Source organism: Prionailurus bengalensis, chromosome C1 (genome assembly GCF_016509475.1).
Source record: "Prionailurus bengalensis isolate Pbe53 chromosome C1, Fcat_Pben_1.1_paternal_pri, whole genome shotgun sequence".
NCBI classification, from domain to species: Eukaryota; Metazoa; Chordata; class Mammalia; order Carnivora; family Felidae; genus Prionailurus; species Prionailurus bengalensis.
The window spans coordinates 71,698,058-71,720,335 of NC_057345.1; the positions used below are offsets into that span (position 1 = coordinate 71,698,058).

General features: G+C 42.0%; 1 protein-coding gene across 1 annotated transcript in view; it reads right to left on the reverse strand.

Annotated features, from left to right (window-relative positions):
• Positions 1-1,437: 1,437 nt before the first annotated feature.
• Positions 1,438-22,278, reverse strand: part of LPAR3 (lysophosphatidic acid receptor 3) — a 76,528-nt gene continuing 55,687 nt past the window's right edge. The window contains exon 3 of the mRNA XM_043575454.1: positions 1,438-3,222. Within this exon, the coding sequence (XP_043431389.1) occupies positions 2,894-3,222 (329 nt within the window). The 3' untranslated portion in view covers positions 1,438-2,893. The remainder of the gene's footprint in view (positions 3,223-22,278) is intronic.

Sequence of the window (22,278 nt, forward strand, 5' to 3'; positions counted from 1 at the left end):
ACAAGCATCCCAGAAGTCAGATCTGTGTTTTCGAGTTTTAAATTCTTTTTAGTTCACCGTGAGATGGATCATCATGTAGAATAACACCTTGGTTATTTTTATTCCAGGTTCTAACAGGGCTTGAGATTTTCGTTAAGTCACGTTCACGGTGTCTTCACAGGCTTAACATCATTATGGTTATTCAATCAATTAAAAGAGGGCCAAGCATTCTTCTCCCCCACCCTGAATGATTGAAGAATTAATGGGCTAATAAGCACAAAATACTTTCGACCTTGTGAAATTAGTCTACAGACTTGGGGCATGACATGCCCTATAGCGTGTGGGGTGGCATCAGAAGAACACAGCTGTACCACCTGCCTCCATGTCTCCCTTACCCCCCACTACCTGATGCTGATACAATTGACCTCGCCTCATCCTGGATCCTGAGTCATCCGATCACAGGCTGTGCACACGATCAGTATGCCTGGTAAAACAGGGGCAGCAAAATTTCTAAATTTTGATTGTTAGTGTTTATTAAAAGCATCAAAGGGCTGATTGTGAGGGCAATTAGAGCTCTGTTAGAGGTTTACATTTATTCTGTGGTTCAGTATTGTTTGTCTTTGGAATTACACAAATGGAGGCCATAATCATCTCAGTGCTTAGGGCGTCTAAAGATCACATTATGGCCCCAAGTCTACCACTCACTTCAAAAAATATTTCACCAAAAAATTTCACCAATTTATTTCCCAAAATGCTCTCTTTCCAAGCAGGCAGGCTTCACAAAGAACCAAATCCTCTCACCAACACAGAGATATGTGAACACCTTGGGCAGTGCTACAAATCTAAGGAAATTGAATCCTGTTTGGCTAGGGAGGAACCCAAGTTTTGAGTCAAGGGTTGGTCTGAAAAGGTCTAGGTCGAACTTTTAGAACCATCATCTCAATGACTTGCAGGTAAGCTTGGGGTCCTAGGCTTGAGGGGAAAAGCGTTCGTTCTTCGTTTTTTTCTCCAACTAAGAGATGCACTTGCCATGCTCTAGGGGAGCCCTGTGACCCTTGCCACTTGTCAATTCCAAATATACATGACCTCTCTACTCTTGAGCCATCACTGAGATATGAGTGTGCACATAAAAACAAAAGCTGTATATTTCCATCACGAATTTCCCACACTTGGATCCCCTCCAGACACTATTCTGAACACTACATTCTGCTGCAGGGTACTAAAAACAGTGCTTTCCTCAAAATGAAACCTTTAAAGATCCCTTAGTAGCTGTTCAGGGACTGGGATTCAATTTCAATCCTCCACCCTTTGGCCAGCTGTAGATTCGAGATGCTTACATAAAACATTGAGAGTATGTACTTCATGGCAAATTTGATTTTTCTTCTGCAATAGAAATGTGTGTTATAGTTACCACAGACTATATTTTTACTTAGAAAATACAAAGCAATAATGCACCTCAACAAGAGAGAACAAATTCTTTATTTAATTTTATAGGTGTTCTTGATATAAGCTTCAGATATACTCCACTTACTACATGGAGTTTGTGACATCTACACCTCAAATCATAATACTCTATTTTAGGCCATTATATCTAAAAGCATGACTTTTCAAATCCTTTTATTACAAGTAGTTCTTGCACATAAATGTTACATCACAATAGCAAAAAAAATGTAAACTTCTTTTGCAAACTACATAAATATTATAATATCTGCCTTGAAGTTATTCTTATTTTAAAATCAGAATATATTCTAAATGCTTTATATAAAAAACTTTGGTCAGTAGCCCGTGTGTCTGAAGCTTTTTATTTTTCTTACTGACTTGCCTTTCATGTTGCTTACGTATTTGAAGGCGAAAATTTTAAAAGAGAACTCAGATCAAAATTCAGTCCATATGTAAGACAAGTACCAGAAATATGTCAATAACTGTAAGCAAAATATGAAATGTGAAAATTATTCCATATACTAAAATCCGACAAGCCACCAGTGGTATGGAGTTAACTGAAAATAAGGACTCAAGTCAAGCTCATACATGGTCCTATATGAAAGGAATTCAGGCCCACTTATCAATATACCTTTTACTTTGCTGTATGTCTGTTTGCAAATGAATCACCTCTTTGTCTTTTCTTTTAGAGCACAACAGGTCATTTCTACAGCTATAGTTCTAGACTGAAAAGTCTAGATGGCCAGTGAATTTATTTCACTACCACTGTCCTTGAGGTCTTTAACTACAAATTGAAATGTATAAACACACAGATGTGTATACACACCCATGCACACTTCGGCGATCACATCAAGGCCTTTTTTCCTGCTCTAAGAGAAGTTTCTAACATTTACCCTTTTTTTTTGTTTCTAAGTAAATCTTCTTCCTCAGAATGTTCTTTCATTTAAAAATCAAGTCTAATCTGGAGCCCTTACTGATTTGTTTTTCTGAGATTCCTATTGAACACCTAGCTACTGGCCACGGTTTCTTTGAGGAAACAAATATAGCTGAAGCATTTAAAAAATTTTAAATGCATGCAGAGAGAACTACATAGTCTTTCCAAGCAGCTATAGCAAGTGGCTCAAGTAACATCGTTATTTATCTTGGTCTAAGCCCTTGAACAACATCCTTTTAAAGCACAAAGAGAATGGCTACAAGATGGCGGCAGGGCCCAGAATGGTCCTCTGAGTGGTTCACAGGACATCACTCAGGAATCTGCTGTGCTGTCTTCCCTCTTTTGTGCATTTTCTCTAAACGCGCTGTGTCCCCTCTTTACTGCTCATGCTTTTAAACTATGTAAAGTGATTTTTAAAAAATCTGCCAGTGATTAATTTAGACCTCAAATAACACTGTAGGTGGGTGTTGTCAGAGGCAGGCAGCCATTCTTAACAGCTCCTCTCCCAGAGGCCTGGGTGGGCACAGGGACACCCACAGCTTAGGAACTGCTCTTGTTGCAGACCGTGCCTTGACTGATACTGTCTTCCTTATACTGGCTGCTCGTGTCGCTCCTGCTGAGGATGGTGGAGGGGATGCGGGAGGGGCGTCTCTCCGGGTTCCTCTCCTGAGAGAAGCAGCAGATCATCTTCTTCATGGTGCTGTACATGTCCTCGTCTTTGTAGGAGTAGATGATGGGGTTCATGACCGAGTTGAGCAGCGCCAGCAGCAGGAACCACCTTTTCACGTGCTGCACGCCACACTGCGTGCAGTTCAGGCCATCCAGCAGCAGAACCACCAGGCCCGGGGTCCAGCACACGACGAAGGCCCCTGCAGTGACAGAAAAGGAAGCCGGGCTGCTTATTTAGATTTCTTCTCACCCGGCCTTCAGTCAGCGGCATCAAGGGACCTTAAGGATTTGTTTTGACAACTGCAAAGCAAACTTCCACCCTTCCTCTGAGCACTTGAGACCTGGGCTCGTTAGAGGCGAACAGCTGGGCACGTCCTTGCCTATTAACCACGTTCTCTTTCAACTCCTTATCGGCTTACCCGGGGCTCCTAATTAGGGGCTCACATTTACCTCCCTCCTGCTAAGCACCACTCGTGCCTTCTCTCCGTCAGTTCTCTGAACCACACTAGAAGGCTGCTGCAGTCATGACACACACTTTGCAGAGGAGAAAACGAGGCCGAGTTCCAGGAGTCTGTGTGGGGAGGCCTCACACCTCTGCTGTTCGCTAGATCAGATGTTCTGGGGCGCCTGGGTGGCTCAGTAGGAGAAGTATCCGACTTCGGCTCAGGTCACGATCTCGCCACTCGTGAGTTCGAGCCCTGCGTCGGGCTCTATGCTGACAGCTCAGAGCCTGGAGCCTGCTTCGGATTCTGTGTCTACCCCTCAATCTGCTTCTCCCCCACTCACGTGCTCTCTCAAAAATAAATAAACATTAGGAATTTAAATCAGATGTTCTGAATGTTTTCCTGACAATAAGACACACTGCATCTGTGGCATTCTCCTGGTCTCTTAAGTCACCTGTTCACAAATTGTATTCTTTATAAAACTATGTTGACAGTTAGAAAGCACTGTCTGCTTTTTGATATATTCATAGGCCACCTACTTAATACTCTGCTCTGGATTAGGTTTTTGTTCTTGTTGTCAGAAAGAAATCTGTTTCATGATGACATAGAAATGTGCTTGCAGCCAATTTATTTAGCACAATTTTAGCACCAAGTGCACACGAAGGGTAATCTCTTCTGAGTCGCCAGATATCTGATCACACTTAGCTTACCACTAAGCTTTCTGACATGTTTTTCCTAAAATATGAGACTTAGGTTCAAAATTCCCTTAGTTGCCATAACCTCAGATAACAGTGACAGCTCACATTTATACAATGCTTACTATGAGTGAGGCGCTGGTGTAAATGCTTTTCCTCTATTAATTCACAGAACCACACTGTGAGGTAGACCCTATTATCATCCCCAGGAAACTGAGGCACAAGAGAAGTAACCAGCTCGCCATCAGACAGCTTATAAGTAAGTAGGTCACCATCAAACATCTAATTTTGAACCTTGGCAGTTATTCTCCATATGGTTTCTTTTCCCCGAAGTCCTTATCATTTCTAAATGTTCTTGCTTATCCATTCAATAAACATTCATTGTGAGCTAACAATGTGCCAGGAACTGTACTAGGCACTGAATGAGGCAAGGACTATGCATCCGGGAGCTAAAGTGCTACTGAGGAGACAGAATAAACAAGCAAGTCTGTAATCATATCACCAACTAGTTATTCCTACTGGTTAGAATTAGTCCTAGACTGTATCCCTCTTGTCACTTTATCTTCATTCTGAGAGATACAATAGGCAAGTCAAGAGTTGTAAAAAGGCCGGGTGAGGCTGTGAAATGCCATGAACTTTGGGGTCAGACAGGTGTGCCCAGCTCCTCACTTTATGAACTCCATGAATGAGGCAAATCACTGTGCTTCTCTGGGCCATTCCCTCGTGTACAAAAGAAGGATAACACTCCTGACTGTGTGGGTGGTTGTGAGGGGTCAGAAGTAATGGAAAGTGGTTCCCAACATGGAGTTGGGTTCGCCAAGTAGTGATTATCATCAGATGCTTTGTCAAAGACATCTGCCATATTAGATGTTTAGGAGTTATCAGGAGGGTTTAAGTCCCCATTTCCTAATTCCAGCTCACCAAGGCTTCCCTTTTCATTCCCTCCTGTATCATTTTTGGTCTGGCTGACATATGTGAATAAAGACCTTGGAGATAAGAGATCAGATAATGGCTCCTAACATTCACTTACTGTACGACTCTGGGAGACCCATGTCATCTGGCTGGGGTTCGGTTTCCTAAGCCATAAATTGAGGACTGTAGGCAAGTTTTGGGTTTTTCAAATTTAGGGCCAGGACATCTTCGTGGGCATGCAATCAATTTAATGGATTTGGGCAAGTTTGGGGATTTTTAAATGAAAGAATGGAATGGAACAGCTCAGAGTGTAGGTACAGACCAAGGGAAGTTCTGTTTCATGCAATGTTTCAGTTTTACATACTATGTTTTCTGTGTGTATTGCTTATGAAGTAAACTATATTATTTCTGACTGCTGGGCTTTGTCAGAAAGTTTGAAAAATGTTAGTGTAGATAATCTTTAAGGCCCCATCCAGCTCCAACGGTCTCTATTTCCCATAACGGTAACATTTTTTGTTCTCTGCTATTCCCAAGAGAGCATTACTATGTTGTCAAAGGACAAGAACTAAAAAAACCAGACATCAAAAGCTGTAGCTGCCAATTTTGAGGTGAAGACTCCTTTCTGTGTGAAATTGCATGATTCCAAAGAAATCCCGGTAGGAGGGTTCCAAGGTCCTTGCGTTAATGGGAAAGAGGGAAAAATATTGATTAACTTTATGCTTTGTTAAATATGCATGTCAAAATTTAATAGAGTATATAACTTCCAAACCAATGGAAGGCGAAGAATGGAACCAAAGGAAAGGAAAAAAAAAAAAAAAGATCTCAATTAAAAAAAAAGGGGGGGGGGAGTGGATACAGTCAAACATAGTAAAGTAGGACAAATAAAGAATAAAAGAAGATACTGGAAATGAATCTAAAACACTGATAATCAAATTCAATGTTAATTGTGGTATTGTTTTTTTTTAAAAAACAGGCGAACCTAAACAATTTGATGTCGAATATTACATCCATATGTGGTAAAACCAAAAGGGAAAGCAAGACGATTAACATGAAATTTAGGATACGGTTATTTCTATAGGAGAGAGGGTCACTGGGGTACGACACATAGGCCACCCTAAAGATCTTGGTAACGTTCTATTACACTGGGTGGCAAGTACACAGGTATTCTTTACGTTTTTTGTTTTTTTTATTCTTTTAAGTGTTATTCTTTGTACTGTAGATATATCTTATATAATTTTGTCTGAATGATATATTTCACACAAACACATACACATGACAAAAAAGGATAAAAGTAAATTGCCAACATCTTTTCCTAAAAACTGTTTTTTTACATTTTTTCCCTAATGTTTATTTATTTTTTTTTTTTAATTTTTTTTTTCAACGTTTATTTATTTTTTGGGACAGAGAGAGACAGAGCATGAACGGGGGAGGGGCAGAGAGAGAGGGAGACACAGAATCGGAAACAGGCTCCAGGCTCTGAGCCATCAGCCCAGAGCCTGACGCAGGGCTCGAACTCACGGACCGTGAGATCGTGACCTGGCTGAAGTCGGACGCTTAACCGACTGCGCCACCCAGGCGCCCCCCCTAATGTTTATTTTTGAGAGAGAGACAGAGAGAGAGAGAATGAGCACAAGAGGGGCAGAGAGAGGGAGACACGAAATTAGAAACAGGCTCCAGGCTCTGAGCTGTCACAGCACAGAGCCTGATGTGGGGTTCGAACCAACCAGCCGTGAGATCATGAAACTAGCTGAGGTAGGACGTTTACCACTAAGCCACCCAGATACCCTTGAAAACAGTTTTTAAAATGGGATTTTTTTTTTTCAACGTTTATTTATTTTTGGGACAGAGAGAGACAGAGCATGAACGGGGGAGGGGCAGAGAGAGAGGGAGACACAGAATCCGAAACAGGCTCCAGGCTCTGAGCCATCAGCCCAGAGCCTGACGCGGGGCTCGAACTCACGGACTGCGAGATCGTGACCTGGCTGAAGTCGGACGCTTAACCGACTGCGCCACCCAGGCGCCCCAGGGATTTTTTTTTTTTTAAATCACAAAAGTTTTTTGTTTTTTTCCCCCAGCATGAAACTCTGGTTTAGATTAGTCAGGGGACCTGAAGACTCTAAATAAATCTCCAAAGTGATGCCTTGTTTGTCATAATGCAGTGATTCATACATATTCTCCCTTTGTATTGAATTGCATAAAATAATTCATTCAATCAACACTTGCCAAACCTATCATTGAGCAATGAATATAAGAATTTTATATGAATTAACCATTTACTCTTCATGACAACCCTATTAGTATTATTAACACTATCTAAAAATACCAATGCTACTCTCATTTTAAACCCAAGGAAACTGGAGCATAGCGAAGCAAGGTAAAATGTTCAAAGCCACACTGCTCATAAATGGAAGAGCCAGGATTTAAACCCAGGCATCCTGGTACCAGAGCCTGTGCTCCTGTCCACATGCTAGGCTGTTCAGCAATGGACACAGAATCTTATTACTAGAGTGATGGGGAAGGCAGAAGGGTAGTTTTAGCCTGTGAAGCTTCATTTATGGTATGTCATGTCTGACTGTGAAGCTGCATATGTCATGATTAAGTCATTCTTTGGTTTGCTAGCATAAAGATTTCCTGGCGGGCGGGCAGGCAGGCGGGCAGGCAGGCAGGGAGGAAGGGAGGAAGGAAGGAAGGCAGAGAGGAAGAGAGGGAGGGAGAAAGGAAGGAAGGGAGGATGGAGGAAAGGATGGAAGGAAGGGAGAGAGGGAAGAAGGGAGGAAGGAAAGTAGGGAAGAAGGGAGGGAGGGAAGAAAGAAGGAATGGAGGAAGGGACGGGAGGAAAGAAGGGAGAAAGAATTCCAACAAAAATATAGGCTGGCCGCAGGAGTAAGAAGAAACAAAAATCTGCTGACCTTTTCTTTATACTGTTTCCAAGAACAACAGAACGCAAGCCTTCTTTGCCGGAGCAGCCGAAACGCCCTGAGCTGCCAGAGAACCCGTGCTTCGGCATGCCGTCTGAGGTGATGGCTGCACACAGGGCAATAAGCCTGGGAAACACGCCGCTTCCTGACTCCTCCACTCGGCAGCCAAGTTCTCCCACCAAACACATCTCAGGGTAGATGCACGGTTTACCTAGCAGTTTGTTCTTTGGCGGGGGAGGCGGTTAATGTAGGTCGACAGCTAGTTATGAGGCCCCCAAAACAATTTAAAAGGAGAAGAACATGTTGGGAATGGTTTTGGCCTTGGGAATCTGTCATCTTGGAGAATTCCTACAGAATGAAGGAGATGTCAAAAACAAACAGATGGGCAACTGGCCTATTCCTTAAAAAGGGGACAGATGATGGACCCTGGGAAATATAGATCAGTCAGTCCCCTATCAAATTCCAAAAAGTTTTGGAAGAAAAAGCTAACGCAAATGTTTTTTGAGTATTTAAACTCAATGCTCAGACCATGCCAGCTGGGAATCAGAGTTTTCAAAGAGAGGTCAGGACAAGTCCTAAACATTTTTTTTTTTTTAAATCAGGCATTAACAAATAGAAATGGATCCAAGGTGCCTATTTGGGAACCAGTAGAAAGAAAATCAAGTATGTTCCCCCTGGAGAAGAAAAGGCTTAGGAAAGACATGATGTGCTAACCGCCTCAAAAGCCTGAAAGACCATCATGTAGAAAAAGAAAGTGCAGGGGCGCCTGGGTGGCTCAGTCGGTTAAGCGTCCGACTTTGGCTCAGGTCACAATCTCGCGGTTTGTGGGTTCGAGCCCCGCGTCGGGCTCTGGGCTAACAGCGCAGAGCCTGGAGTCTGCTTCAGATTCTGTGTCTCCCTCTCTCTCTCTACCCCTCCCCAGCTTGCACTCTGTCTCTCTCTCTCTCTCTCTCTCAAAAGTAAATAAAACATTTAAAAAGAAAAGAAAAAGAAAGTGCAGACTTATCCTGCGCCATGGCAAAAGGTCACCCTGAAACAGAGGGAAAAGTACAAAGGGGCAAAATTTGGATGCAATAGTTTTTTCTAAGTAATGAAGCTATTTAGCAGGGGAACCGGTTCTTCAGTGAGCAGAGAGCCTTCCCTCAGCTGACTACCTCCTTTGCCTAGACCATCCTGAGATATACAAAGGGAAGGGATTTTTCCTAATTGAGAGAGATGGTTAAGTGGCTTCTGAACTCTTTTCCAAGTAGAAAATTGCCACATTCTACGAGACTAGGAATTTCAACCTCTCATAAAATTCAAACAAATTTGACTTGTTTCCTGGACACAATGATCAGACAGTATGGCTAAAAACTATGGAGATGAGTACTTTGAGTTAACTGTTCCCAAACCCGACTGGTCATCCAAATTACCAGGGCAGGTTTTTGATAATGCAGATTCCCTGGTCCCACATCAGACCCAACAGTCAGAACGTCGGGGGTGGGATGTGGAAATCTGTAGGACTCAAAAGTTCCCTGGGGGGTAATTGTGCACAGCCGGTTTTGCAAACCATTTCTCTATGCTGACTCAAAGAGTTTAATCAAGCCGACCCCGTGAGCAAAACTGTAGACTTCACAGATACATAGCAAAAAGTAACTAAAAAGAGAGGGGGGGGGCAGATTTCTTTAAAATAAGCAAATAAGCACCTCTACACATGAATATCTTCAGCTTCCACTTGGAAAAATGTTTGAGCACATCCTATACGTAAATAAACGTGCAAACACTAGCAGCAAAGCTGGATTGCAGGCAAGGCGTGCACAGTCCTCCTCTGGCCTCTATGGGCCCTCTGGTTTGCCCTGCCGGGAATGCCTTCCTGCCTCCTAATCCACGGTCTACTTTTCTTTCTAAGCTTAGCTCAATTTCTGCCTCCTCCATGGACCTCCGCCTTCATCCAGCCCGCAGTGATCCTTCCTTCTTCTCAGCTCCCGTGGCATTTTCACCGACAACATCCACGTGGCACCGAGCTCACTGCCTGCCTCATTCACTCTAACATTTCCCAAGAGCTCTGGGCCAGGCAGTGTGCTCAAGGCTTTACACACACCGGTCATTTAACACTCTCAGCCCTGTGAGGTTGCCACTCTTACCGTTATCCCAAGCTTACGTATGGTGATTTGAAGTTCAGAGTGGCTCAAGAATTTGTCCTGGGTCCAGAAGCCAACAAATACAAGAGTCATAATTTGAACCCGGGGCGAACTCCCTCATGCAAACCCCTGGGCACTGGGCTATCCTGGAGGTAGTTTGTTTTTTTTTTTTTTTTTTTTTTAACGTTTATTTATTTTTGAGACAGAGAGAGACAGAGCATGAATGGGGGAGGGTCAGAGAGAGGGAGACACAGAATCTGAAACAGGCTCCAGGCTCTGAGCTGTCAGCACAGAGCCCGATGCCGGGCTTGAACCCACGGACGGCGAGATCATGACCTGAGCCGAAGTCTGGCCGCTTAACCGACTGAGCCACCTAGGCGCCCCTGGAGGTAGTTTTTAATACACACGCCCTCTTTCTCAGGCCTGTTGTAAGCTCTCTAAGCATGTGGATCTGCCTCATCACAGTCTGTATTCTCAGGACTAAGTATGAAGCCCCACACTCAGCAGAGAGGAGTCAGTTGAAGGTGACTGAAATTTAGTAAGAGCCCTCCCAGGGCCAGGTACTGCACGAGCTGTTAACATCTGCTGTTGTGAATGGTTGTACAGTCCCGGCCTTCACAGGCTGACAGGCAGGGAACCTGGATGCTATGTGTGATGATTTTGACTGTTGTCACGGAAAGTCTCAGGCGAAGTGGCAGCCAGTTGAGCTGGGTGTTGAAGGTCAAGACCAGCAGTGCAGAGGTGAGAACAGCATGATGCATTGGGAGAGTTCCAAATAGTTCAGAATGGTTTTAACCCAGAGCTGTGACTGAGGAAGTATGGGTAAAGTCTGACAGATGACACAGGCCAGACCCATGTTGCCGATTCACTGTCATCTTCATAACACACCCCCCACCCCAATACATATACACACACCAGGCACCTCTGAGCAAGGGCCCTGTGGGAAACACTCAGGAGTTGCGATTTATTGTAAAGATCAGACCCCATAAGCCTTTGCCCTCAGGTGTCCATTGTAGTAATGAACTAATTTCTCTCCCAAGTGCCTAGAATGGTATGAGTCATATATCATCCTTGGGAAGATTAGAAATATCTCTACTTTCTGTGGTCCATAAAGGAATCCCATTGAGAAAGCTTAGATCAGAGGTTTTTCAGACTCCATTGCAACTCATTAGCGAGCTGTGAAATCAACTTAGTGGGCTGTAACCAGCAATTTTCTAAAAGATGAAATGGCACAGAACAGAAAACATCAGAGTGCAGCAAGTATAGTAAGGGTATGTTTCATGAAACTTGTTTCAGTTACACACAAAAATGTGTGTGTGAACTGGGCCATAATATAGAATGCACACTATTTCTTATTGTGGGTCCTGATTTAAAAAAAAAAAAAAAAAAAAGGAAAACCCACTTCTATAGATCAGTGGTTTTTTTTCAAGTCAGACTTCCCAAAGGAAACCTCTTGTCAAAGTTCAAAATCCAAACTCCTCTGACTCAAGACAGAGATGGGCAGCAGGGGGTGAGAAGGAGTTGAGTAAAGCCCTTCACAGCAGAACCCATGCACCTCTTCACACTACGACCCCCACTCCACACATGTACACACACTGAGGCACCCCTGGGAGTCCCACTGACTGCTGTTTGAAAACGACTGCTGCGGAATGGTAGTTCCTTTAAGGTTTTTGATCAGGAGCACGGATACGTCTTAAATTTTAGAGTGAAGCTTTCAGTGCTGGGGATGGACAAGTGGAGCTCAAAGTCCGCATCTGAACCACCTGGCAGGGGTGGGGGCTCTTCAAAGTTCAGATTTCTGGGCCCTCCCCAGACCTACCAAGTGAGAAACTGATGAAAGTAAGATCTGGGCATCTTCAGGTTGAGCCGGCTCCCTGGGGAATGCTTTACTGTAACAAGCATGAGACCCACTGTTCTGGCCGGGAGACTCCCCCGAAGGCTGGCTACAATTCAGGCGAGAATGGTAAGGATGGGAAGAGCAGTGCTGGCGGAGATGGACAGAAGCAGATGGTTATAAGCAGACGGTCAGGAGGACTGGATGTGAGAACAGAGGGAGAGGAAAGAATCTGGGTGACTGGGTCATATGTGGCTCTGATAACCAGTCAGAGGGGGCAGCAGAGGGACAGGTTTAGAAGGAGACAGGGTCCGGTTTTATATGCATCTGGTGTGTGGACTACCCGTGGCTCCTCCAGCCAGAGACGTGTAGAAGGCAGTCGGCAGCTTGAGAGCTCCAAATTGAAATGTTGACTTGGGAGTCACCAGCAGTAGGTGGCAACTTTGGCCATATGTCCTTCCATTAATAAATATTTACTAAGCAATCACCTACCATGTGCCAGCTACTAAGAGTGAACATTTTCATGATGATTACATTTGCATAACAAATCTAATTTCCTTCTATTACCGAGTGACAGGTCAGTTACGTTGACAAGAAGCAATTAGGTTTTATTTTAATGAGGCACTATGTTCCTTCAGTACCTGTTTAAGAGACTCGCTAATTGTCCAATTAGACTATAAATGAGCTTTCCTCTGGTAATTAAATAAACTAGTTTCAGTGCCATACTCAAAAACCAGTATCATGAGTTCAATGTTAATTTTTAAAGTACAGTGAATCATATACTAGAATATGCAATTACAGTGCTGAAATGATATTTAATGACTGCAATTTAAGGTAATCAGAAATATCAAATTAAGGAATGTCTAACACTTAGGAAGATAGAATTACAAATGAAAATATTGGTGACAAGTGAAATAAAAGATCTTCCCAAGTCCCTAATCAATATCATGTTAGACAGTCTATAACAGCCCTCCTCTCTTCTTTGGAAGTTTTCAAAATACCTCAAAAAACCTTCCGGTTAATACTTCACCCCCACATTACACAGGACATCGGAAGGAAGAACACCAGTCCATCTAAGAAGAAGGGTCCCTCACGGGACTATATTTAAGATAGTTCAACATTCTTGGGGTTTTCGTGACAGGATGTGCAGAAGACAAAGACTTCAAGTTGCATGAAACCTGTTCTTCAGGACTCATAGTTTTTTCTATTCCGCTAGTCACGCTTGTAGCCATATTTTCCTCTGTTTAAAAATTCACACGTGCAGGGGCTCAGTCGGTTAAGCATCTGACTTTGGCTCAGGTCATGATCTCATGGTTTGTGAGTTTGTGCCCCTCGTCGGGCTCTGTGCTGACAACTCAGAGCCTGGAGCCTGCTTTGGATTCTGTGTCTCCCTGTCTCTCTCTCTGCCCCTCCCCTGCTGGTGCTCTGTCTCTGTCTCTCTCCCTCTCTTTCTCAAAAATAAACAGACATTGAAAATTAAAAAAAAAAAATCACACATGCAATTAAAAAAAAATCCTGACATGTGAGCGGCACACAAATAAAACATCTATACCAATTAAAGCAATCACTCACACCGAATTGTTGCGCTTTGGCACATGGACTACTCATCTCATCACACAGGAGGATGTATTTTAAATATGTTCAGTCTGTTATTCTTTGTTTTCAGTCCAGGAAAAAGTGGCAGGGCACAGGCAATAATGCTAACCTAGTAAGCCACAGGGCTGTCTGATTTACTAAAATAGAAAATTACAACTCTACATAAAAGTCAGGTTGCGAACTTCATCCAAGGGAGGCCCTCCTCTTATTTGAAAAGAAATTTTAAAAGTAAAAACTTTAAGGTAAAAAGCTATTCTTGGTCAGAAGTGTTATAATGTTCAAGTCACGCATTAACAGAGTATTTAAGTGGGAATGCTCTTGTGGCATCAGGTAATTTGTTCAATGATTTCAAACTAACACTACCAGATGTGGTTTGACTCTAAATTCATATTCGTTTAGCCACAGTGTTTCAGAAATCCAATAATTCAGAAAATAGATTGTCACATATGTGAAAGGAATGAAAATATATACTTTCAGTAAACCTATTTTTACTACAGAAAGCAAGAAAACGCTAAGACTCTTCAAATAGAAGACGAGCAGTTAAGCATTCCACAAATGATTCATTTAACACTATTGTCACTTCTGCTTGGCCTTTTGACTCTAACAACTGGTTTTAGACACTTGTTTTAAATTTGTGGCCAGCTTTGGAAAACTGAAAATCTCAGTGCCCAGGGGTTACGAGATAAAATTTAAAGGAGAGACATAGCAGCTAGAACCACAGCCTAGACCTAATTCTAGTGTTTAACTCTGGGCCACAGCTGGAAATCATAAACTGAATAAGTAAGAAACACCATCTCCACCTCCAGACTCCTCTTTAAGCATAATATGTATGGACTAACAATACCTCAGAACCTCCCTAGTATATCAAGAACTCTCTAGCATCTAAGAAAAGGTGTGAGGTCAGCTGTGTGCATTGAGAGAGTGACAGCTATTTGCTTGGTATGATTTTAAAGATGGAGAGATCCCAACTAGTCTGTCCAAGGATCTGAAATTCTTGCTGGAGTCATTCCTTCAGATTAGAAAGGTCTCTGTTGCACCCTACCTAAAAATGTTAACATTATTAAGCTACAGGCATAGAATATTTTATCACACAAACTGTCATTAGCACGGAGCGGGGTTCTGAGAGGACGTTAAAGGAGTATCTTTGATGGGGTTGAACATTTTCAAAACGAGGGTTGAACATTTTCTAAAGTATGGGACACTGCATAAAAAAGTTGACTTGCGTAGAATATGAGATTCTGGATGAAATACCAGATGGCACAAAATACCATTCTGAATTCAGAGGAAGGGAACAGGAATTAGTAGGAGCAGCACTTGACTTAGAGAAAGTTGGACCTGGAAGAGCAACAGCATGTTATAGCTTAGGACTTACAACGTCATGACGCAAGAGCCGTCACCCTCCTTCCTATGCCCCTGGCTGCCATCATGAATCCACCACAATACCTGCTTCTGAATCCACATATGGCCTCCAATCCTTCCTTCACAGCACAGCTCTAAGCTGCCTCTAGCAATCAGATGGAATTTGCCTTTGGGAGGAAACCCACTTAACCATCCTGTTATAGTAAAAAGAGGATAGGCTGGAGATTAAGCAGACACTGAGTTGACTACAGGCGAATCCATTCACCTTCCTGGGCCTCCTACCAGTTTCTGAGCTATGGAATGATACTGATTTGACAGGATTTTTGTGAAAATGTCATGAGATCATGCATGGAGTGTCCAACACAGAAACTCCCCAGAAAATGGTAGTTCTGATTACTCAGAGTTGCTTATTTCCCCTGCTGTGCTTCCTAAGGCAATTCATAAACACAATCCGGTAGAACACTTCAGTCGCTGTTGTGCACGCGCATGCATGCGTACTCACACACACACACACACACGATTTATGATGCTCGGTCCTATTCGCATCTGGCTGCCCTGCTAGCCCGATCCTCAAGATCCCTTTTGTGTCTTATTCAACTTGGGATACCCAGTGCTTAGCCAAGCACCATATATACAGTACTTACCAAAAGCTCGCTACATGGAGTAAGGGATCTCAATCCGAATCCAGACCCTAGAGTATGCTTCTTAAAAGGTCGTTATGTTTCTCTGCTCCCAATTTCTTTACCTGTATACTAATGGAATTGGACTAGAATGACCTGCAAGGTTCCTTTTGGCCCTCACATTTGATTGTCTGAGTTGCACGCAGAGCTTCCTTCAGTCATGGCCAATGTGTAGTCCCAAGTAACTGAACAGAAAAGCCAATACGGATGCTCTCTACGGTGCCAAGTGAGAGAGAGAATTTTATGGTAAATCTAAGGTGCATGTTACATGATTCCAGCAGAAACTGGTGTCTAGGTGGGGACGCCCAGAATGCTCTCAGATACCAATGTTTATTCAATTAATGTATGGTGAGCACTTAAGTGTCATGCGCTATGTTAATCACTAAGCTAGCACTATGCTAATCACTGGGAATAGCAAGACAAAGGAGACAGAGGAGTAACTGATTACCAAGCAGGGTGTGCACAAGATACTGTAAGAGCATACTGCCTGAGGGTCTTCACAAGAGTTGAAGTTGACCCTGTTCTCTACAGGGTCACCATGGACTGAGTTTTTAAAGTGACAGAGATGTTAAGGATACCCTATGGCAGTGTAGCTATTATTACCTTGTTTTCAACATAAACAATATTTTTGATATATTAAAAACAATCTTGTTGAAACACTGAAAGAGTTGACAATAATATTGATATAAACAATAACAGTACTGAAAATAATACTACCAATGTAGAAGATGTTCATTATGTATTGTTGAATTTACAAAAAAAAAAGTTACAAAACACTATGGGTATAGTAGGAATTCATTCTGATTAAAAAGAAGTTAAGCATGCATTGTGTATGAACATGTGTGCACTTAGAAAAGACCACAAAATATACAGTATTTCCGAATACCCTAGCGAAGATAATCTCCAGGCAGCATGAGCCAAGTGCTATTTACCTTCTTCCTTATATCTTTCATTATCGTCTTTATTTCTTCACTAGGAGCATATCTTTTGTTATAAAAAGCTCTCACTAAAGCTATTTTTGTTTCTATTTTGGGTACAAATATATCTACACGCACTAGATTTCTACTGCGAGAAATGCCATCAGACTGATCCTATGTAGCTGAAAAACAAGAAGGTCAAGACTGCCTCTCCTAACAAATCTCTTTTTTTTTTTTCAACGTTTATTTATTTTTGGGACAGAGAGAGACAGAGCATGAACAGGGGAGGGGCAGAGAGAGAGGGAGACACAGAATCGGAAACAGGCTCCAGGCTCTGAGCCATCAGCCCAGAGCCTGACGCGGGGCTCGAACTCACGGACCTCGAGATCGTGACCTGGCTGAAGTCGGACGCTTAACCGACTGCGCCACCCAGGCGCCCCCTAACAAATCTCTTAATAGGAGTTTCACTCCATGTTACCTTCAGATAGTTTGCTCAATAGAAAAAAGCACAGTAAGAGTCTGAGAAAATCATGAAATGGTAAAACCATGTCATAAACCTTGAAGGAGAACCAATAAAAGTCAATTCTGTAAAACGTGAGGTTTATTATCGCAGTGTTAATTAAAAAACATTTTCCACTAGTTTTACATTAATCGCAAGAGGAACAGGTAAAGAAAGGAGGACGTACTATACTCACTGAGCCAAAAGGTCCCAAATGATCACTTCTCCTCCCCACAAGAGCATGTGTGTGTGTATATATATATAACATATACATATGTATGTGTGTGTGTTTGTGTGTGTGTGTGTGTGTGTATCATCCAACAAAAATTTATTGAGCCCCAAGAGGAGCCAATGTTAGTGCTAATTACCCAGGACACAGAAGTAAACAAGATGGACACGAACTCTTTCCCTGGTCCTGACTTCACCAGCTCCTTCTCATTGTTTAGTTCTCAGCTCCAAGCATGCCCTTTGGAGAGGTCTTCCTTTGTGACAAATAAAGTCGTGCCCAGTCCAGCCATTCCCTAAAATATTGGTTTCCTTGTATCACTCTCTGCATTGATCTTTATTTGTTGGCTGGTTGACTGACGGATTTACTAACTGCCCATCACCCCAACTGGAAAGTAAGCATGAAAGTGGGGCCTTTGCCCACTGAATTCATCTGCAGGCACATTCCATGTATACAGCACTTTCTAGTTCCTTTATGGAGGTTCTGATTCTAAGTCTGGAGTGGGGCCCAAAGACCTGAATGTTTAACAAATACTCCAAGAGTCTCTCCTACTCAGGGCAAATGTGCAAAGTGCCAGATTCTATACAAACCCAAGTCTTAATTTTCATCCACTAATCCAAACATTTGATGACCATCCACTAAGAGAATGGCTTCTTAGGGATCCTTCTGTTGGAAAGGAAAAGTCTTTAATTCTGATAGACTCTGTAGAGTCATGTGAAATGTAATTTGGTAATACCGAATGGGATAGACCTATAGGAAATTATGAAAAACCATTACCAGTCAGGCCTCTATTCAAGAAAAAATATTTGGTAAAGTACAACCTAATAACGTATTATAATGGATCAACTGTGCCATCAGAGAAAGAAAAAAAAAATATTTGGAAACATATTCCTAGTCAGCATTGAGCAAATCTGCAAAGTTTGATAGAAGGAATACGAGGAAATGGGTGGCTTATGTATACAGCAAAGTAAAGTAGGAGGACCTACGTAGAATATGTGCAAAAGATAACACTGGAAGGATGGAATGCAAGCCGGTGCAGCCACTGTGGAAAACGGTATGGAGGTTCCTCAAAAAACTAAAAATAGAACTACCCTACGACCGACCCAGCAATTCCACTACTAGGTATTTATCCAAGGGATACAGGTGTGCTGTTTCGAAGGGGCACATGCACCCTAATATTTATAGCAGCACTATCAACAATAGCCAAAGTATGGAAAGAGCCCAAATGTCCATCGATGGATGAATGGATAAAGAAGGTGTGGTATATATATACAATGGAGTATTACTCGGCAATCGAAAAGAATGAAATCTTGCCATTTGCAACTATGTGGATGGAACCGGAGGGTGTTATGCTAAGCGAAATTAGAGAAAGACAAATATCATATGACTTCACTCATATGAGGACTTTAAGACACAGAACAGATGCACACAAGGGAAGGAAAGCAAAAAGAATATAAAAACAGGGAAGGGAACAAAACACAAAAGACTCTTAAATTCAGAGAACAAACAGAGGGTTGCTGGAGGGGTTGTGGGGGGACGGATGGGCTAAATGGGTAAGGGGCATTAAAGGAATCTACTCCTGAAATCATTGTTACACTATATGCTAACTAACTTGGATGTAAATTAAAAAATAAATAATTTTTTTTTAATGTTGGGAAATCACTTAAAGGGAACAAAGTCACTAGTAAATGTCAAATGGAAACAGAAAAAAAAGATAACACTGAAAGGGAAGACAGACACTGTAAGAAGTACATGCAGATGACATTAAGGTATCCTGTAAGAATCTGGAAATGAGAGAAAAATACTTGGTCTTGGAATTAAGCCCTAAACCAAAGTCACCTTAAAGAGATAATATGGTCCTTGGACCTGCAACACCTTTACTGAAATCTGACTGAAGGTGGTAACATCTCAGGAGAAAGAATGTCGCCAGAGCCAGGGATGTCCAGAAGTACCTTATGCAATTCCTAGGGAGAAAAGTTCCTGGTCAAGCTGTCTCTTCTTGTGGCTGGGAGGTCTCTAATGTTCTGATTCTGTGCAAAAGGCAACCTCTGAATGTAACTGGACTTGCCAGGTATTAAGTATCTGAACCTCTTGGTAATTAAGAGAGAGGACCGACCACAAGGGGCAAGGAAGGAAGCAATCAGTAGTGACACTTATGCTTTGTTCATATTCTTGCCTCTGTCACCTTTACTGCCTGTTGACCTCCTCCTTATTCTTTCAAGTCCAGCTCATTTGTCACCTGCTCTTCACAGCTTTCGCCAGACACTCCCCACAGGCTGAGTCAGATGTTCCCCATTCCATGTTTCCATGATACTTTCCACATGCTTATTGTCAAATCAGACACCATGAATGGCTTGTCCCTCCATGGCCAGCTAGACTGAGAGCACCTGAAGGGCAGAAATGCTGCCACAATCACCTTGGATTTCCGACACCTGATTGGGACTGGATGCTTAGTAGGTGCTCAATTTTCAAGCAAGCAAGCAAGCAAGGAGAGTTGGAATGTCACAGACAGTAACCAGAGGTGACATAAGAGAAAATTAAATATTCTCTCTGCTGGGTTTTCACTTAGAATGACTCAGCCCCATGTACTGGTTTCAGACAGAACATATCTCAGGCAATCGGCCCTGATCACGTTTCTGTGCCATCAAGGTAAGCTCAAGGTTACAGCACCTCAGGAGACCCTCCTTATGAATTTACTCAATAGCCTTTTCCCAAACTGTGCAAGTTTGTTGGCTGGAATTGGTAATAAACTTTGCCAGGAGCACAACTGATATATGTGGCTTTGAATTACTCTTAAAAGCCCGTTTCACCCATATATAGTTGGTTACTTTGTAGGTAATTATTACTAGGCTTACTGCAATTTGATTTGCAGTGATGTTTCATTGATTCATTCTTGACCAGTTATACCCTTTTTACCCTTGCTAATGTGTGAAATAACTCCCAACAGTCTCCACCCAAAGCGTGAGCCTTGCCTTGCCTAAGGCCCCTCCAATTCCCGCAAAGGGGGTTAGAGGTGCATCTGTTTCTTCTGGTTATTTCTTCAAGACCCTTCCTTCACTCCTTTCCCACAATTCCATATACCTCTTACACTCTGTGTTTGAAAATAAACTAAGTTAAACCTTAAAACATAGAATGTCTTACTCCATTTACCCTGTATAATGTATGTACACAGACGTATGCGTATACATGCACACTTTAAGTACATACACTTGTTTTATGTTATATATGAATATTTAATTTAGAGTTGGTAAGATAAAAATCTTTTTTGCTGCTAAAAATTTCCTTTAGGGAAAGACTGAACATTCCAGGCCATTGGGTGGGAACAGAGTTCCCTCTTAAGACAGTGAAAATTAGACTGAACTTAGTTTATATAACTTTATCCTGGAAAGCAAGCAGCAAACTTAAATGTGAGGACCATCTGTGCTAACAATGCAGTATCACCTAACCAGTCCTCACACTCTCCTATGGACAAGGATGATGATCATGGTTCCAATCTGTGTTGCCAATCATAAATGTGCTTCCTCCCCATCTAAGAATAGTTATACAAAATGCTAATGTTCTTTTTTTTTTTTTCAGGGTAAAACAGAAAAAAAAAAAGATTTGTGTAGGGCATGGCTATAATTTTATATAGGATTTTTGAGACGCCATCTTTAATAGCTCTTCTCTTTCTTGTGTCTTCCTGTAATCATTAACACGTTTATTCATTTCAGCAGTAAGAGTTAAGCAAATAAGATGCAGTTCCTGCTCTTGAAGTGTTTGCTCTCTGGTATGGCAAAAAGGGCTCACAGATAAAAATAATTAAGGCAGTAAATGACACATAGCAAATGAATGGAATGGGGAGATAATACAGAAACTCAGAGAAGAAATCCCCACATGTTGGGGTGATTGAAGACCTGATGGAGAGAAGAGGACTCAAAGGGGTGCATCATGGAAATGCAGGAATTATTAGAGAGGAAGAACACTCTTCATTTGTCCCCCAGCCCCTGGCTAAATGCCTAGTATATAAATACACCAAACACCTTTGAGATCAGGCACCTTGGTGCTGTAAGAACAGAAAGCTGAGACAACTCCCAGTGTGCATCTCACCCAAAGGAACTGTAAGCCATGTTATCATCACAGGTACCTGGAGAGCTAAGGACTCCTTTTCTGAATTGGGATGGTTTATTATAATCTAGAACAGAGGAATCTGCGGCTCTTCTTATAGTCCACGTTTTTCCATATTTGGGTTGATCCAACTCATAGAAGTCACATAAGCCACATTATGTCATTGTTGAAAGAATCCTCTGTTTAAAAAGCTACTTTTACTATCCTAGTAATCAAATGAGATTAGTAAGTCCAAATGTGTAAACAACAATCAATAATTTATAAACTGTTAATCAGTGAAGAAGAAACATCTAAATCACATATAGATAATGAGAAAGATCGCTCAAAGTTTAGAGGACTCCTTGAATTAGACCGTCTCTTTACAAACCAAACACCCTAAATTCAATAAAGGGCAAATAAAAAAGTCCAGAATACCGTGTCACTCCAGCAATGGAACTAAAAGCATCATAATATTCAAATAACACAAATGCCATTTTTATCCCTTAGTCACCCCCAGGAAAAACATTAAATGCTTCCTCTTTCAACATACCTTTTTATTTTACTGAAACAAATGTGTTTATTATTGTGTACAATGACTACCCGGTAGTGTTACCTAATGATACACATATACTGAAGGATTTACTAGTTTGGTAAACTTGGATAATCTACTTAAACTTAAGCCTCGCTTCCTCATCTGTAAAACAGAGGCAATAAAATCCCCATCATGATGCTGGTGAGGCCCAAGTGAAAGAACGAATATAAGGCCTTTCGGTGCAGCATTAGGCACAGGGTCATTGTCATGATCATTATCTCTTATTATTGCTCTAGGAAAGACCTTTTGGGATCTAATATTTGGAAAATCCACAATGGCACTGGTCAGAGGGATAATATGAATGTGTTTTCACAGCTTGGCCTCTAGAGACAGACTTCTGGGTTCAAATCCAAGACCTACCACTTGCTTTTAGGTACCCTTG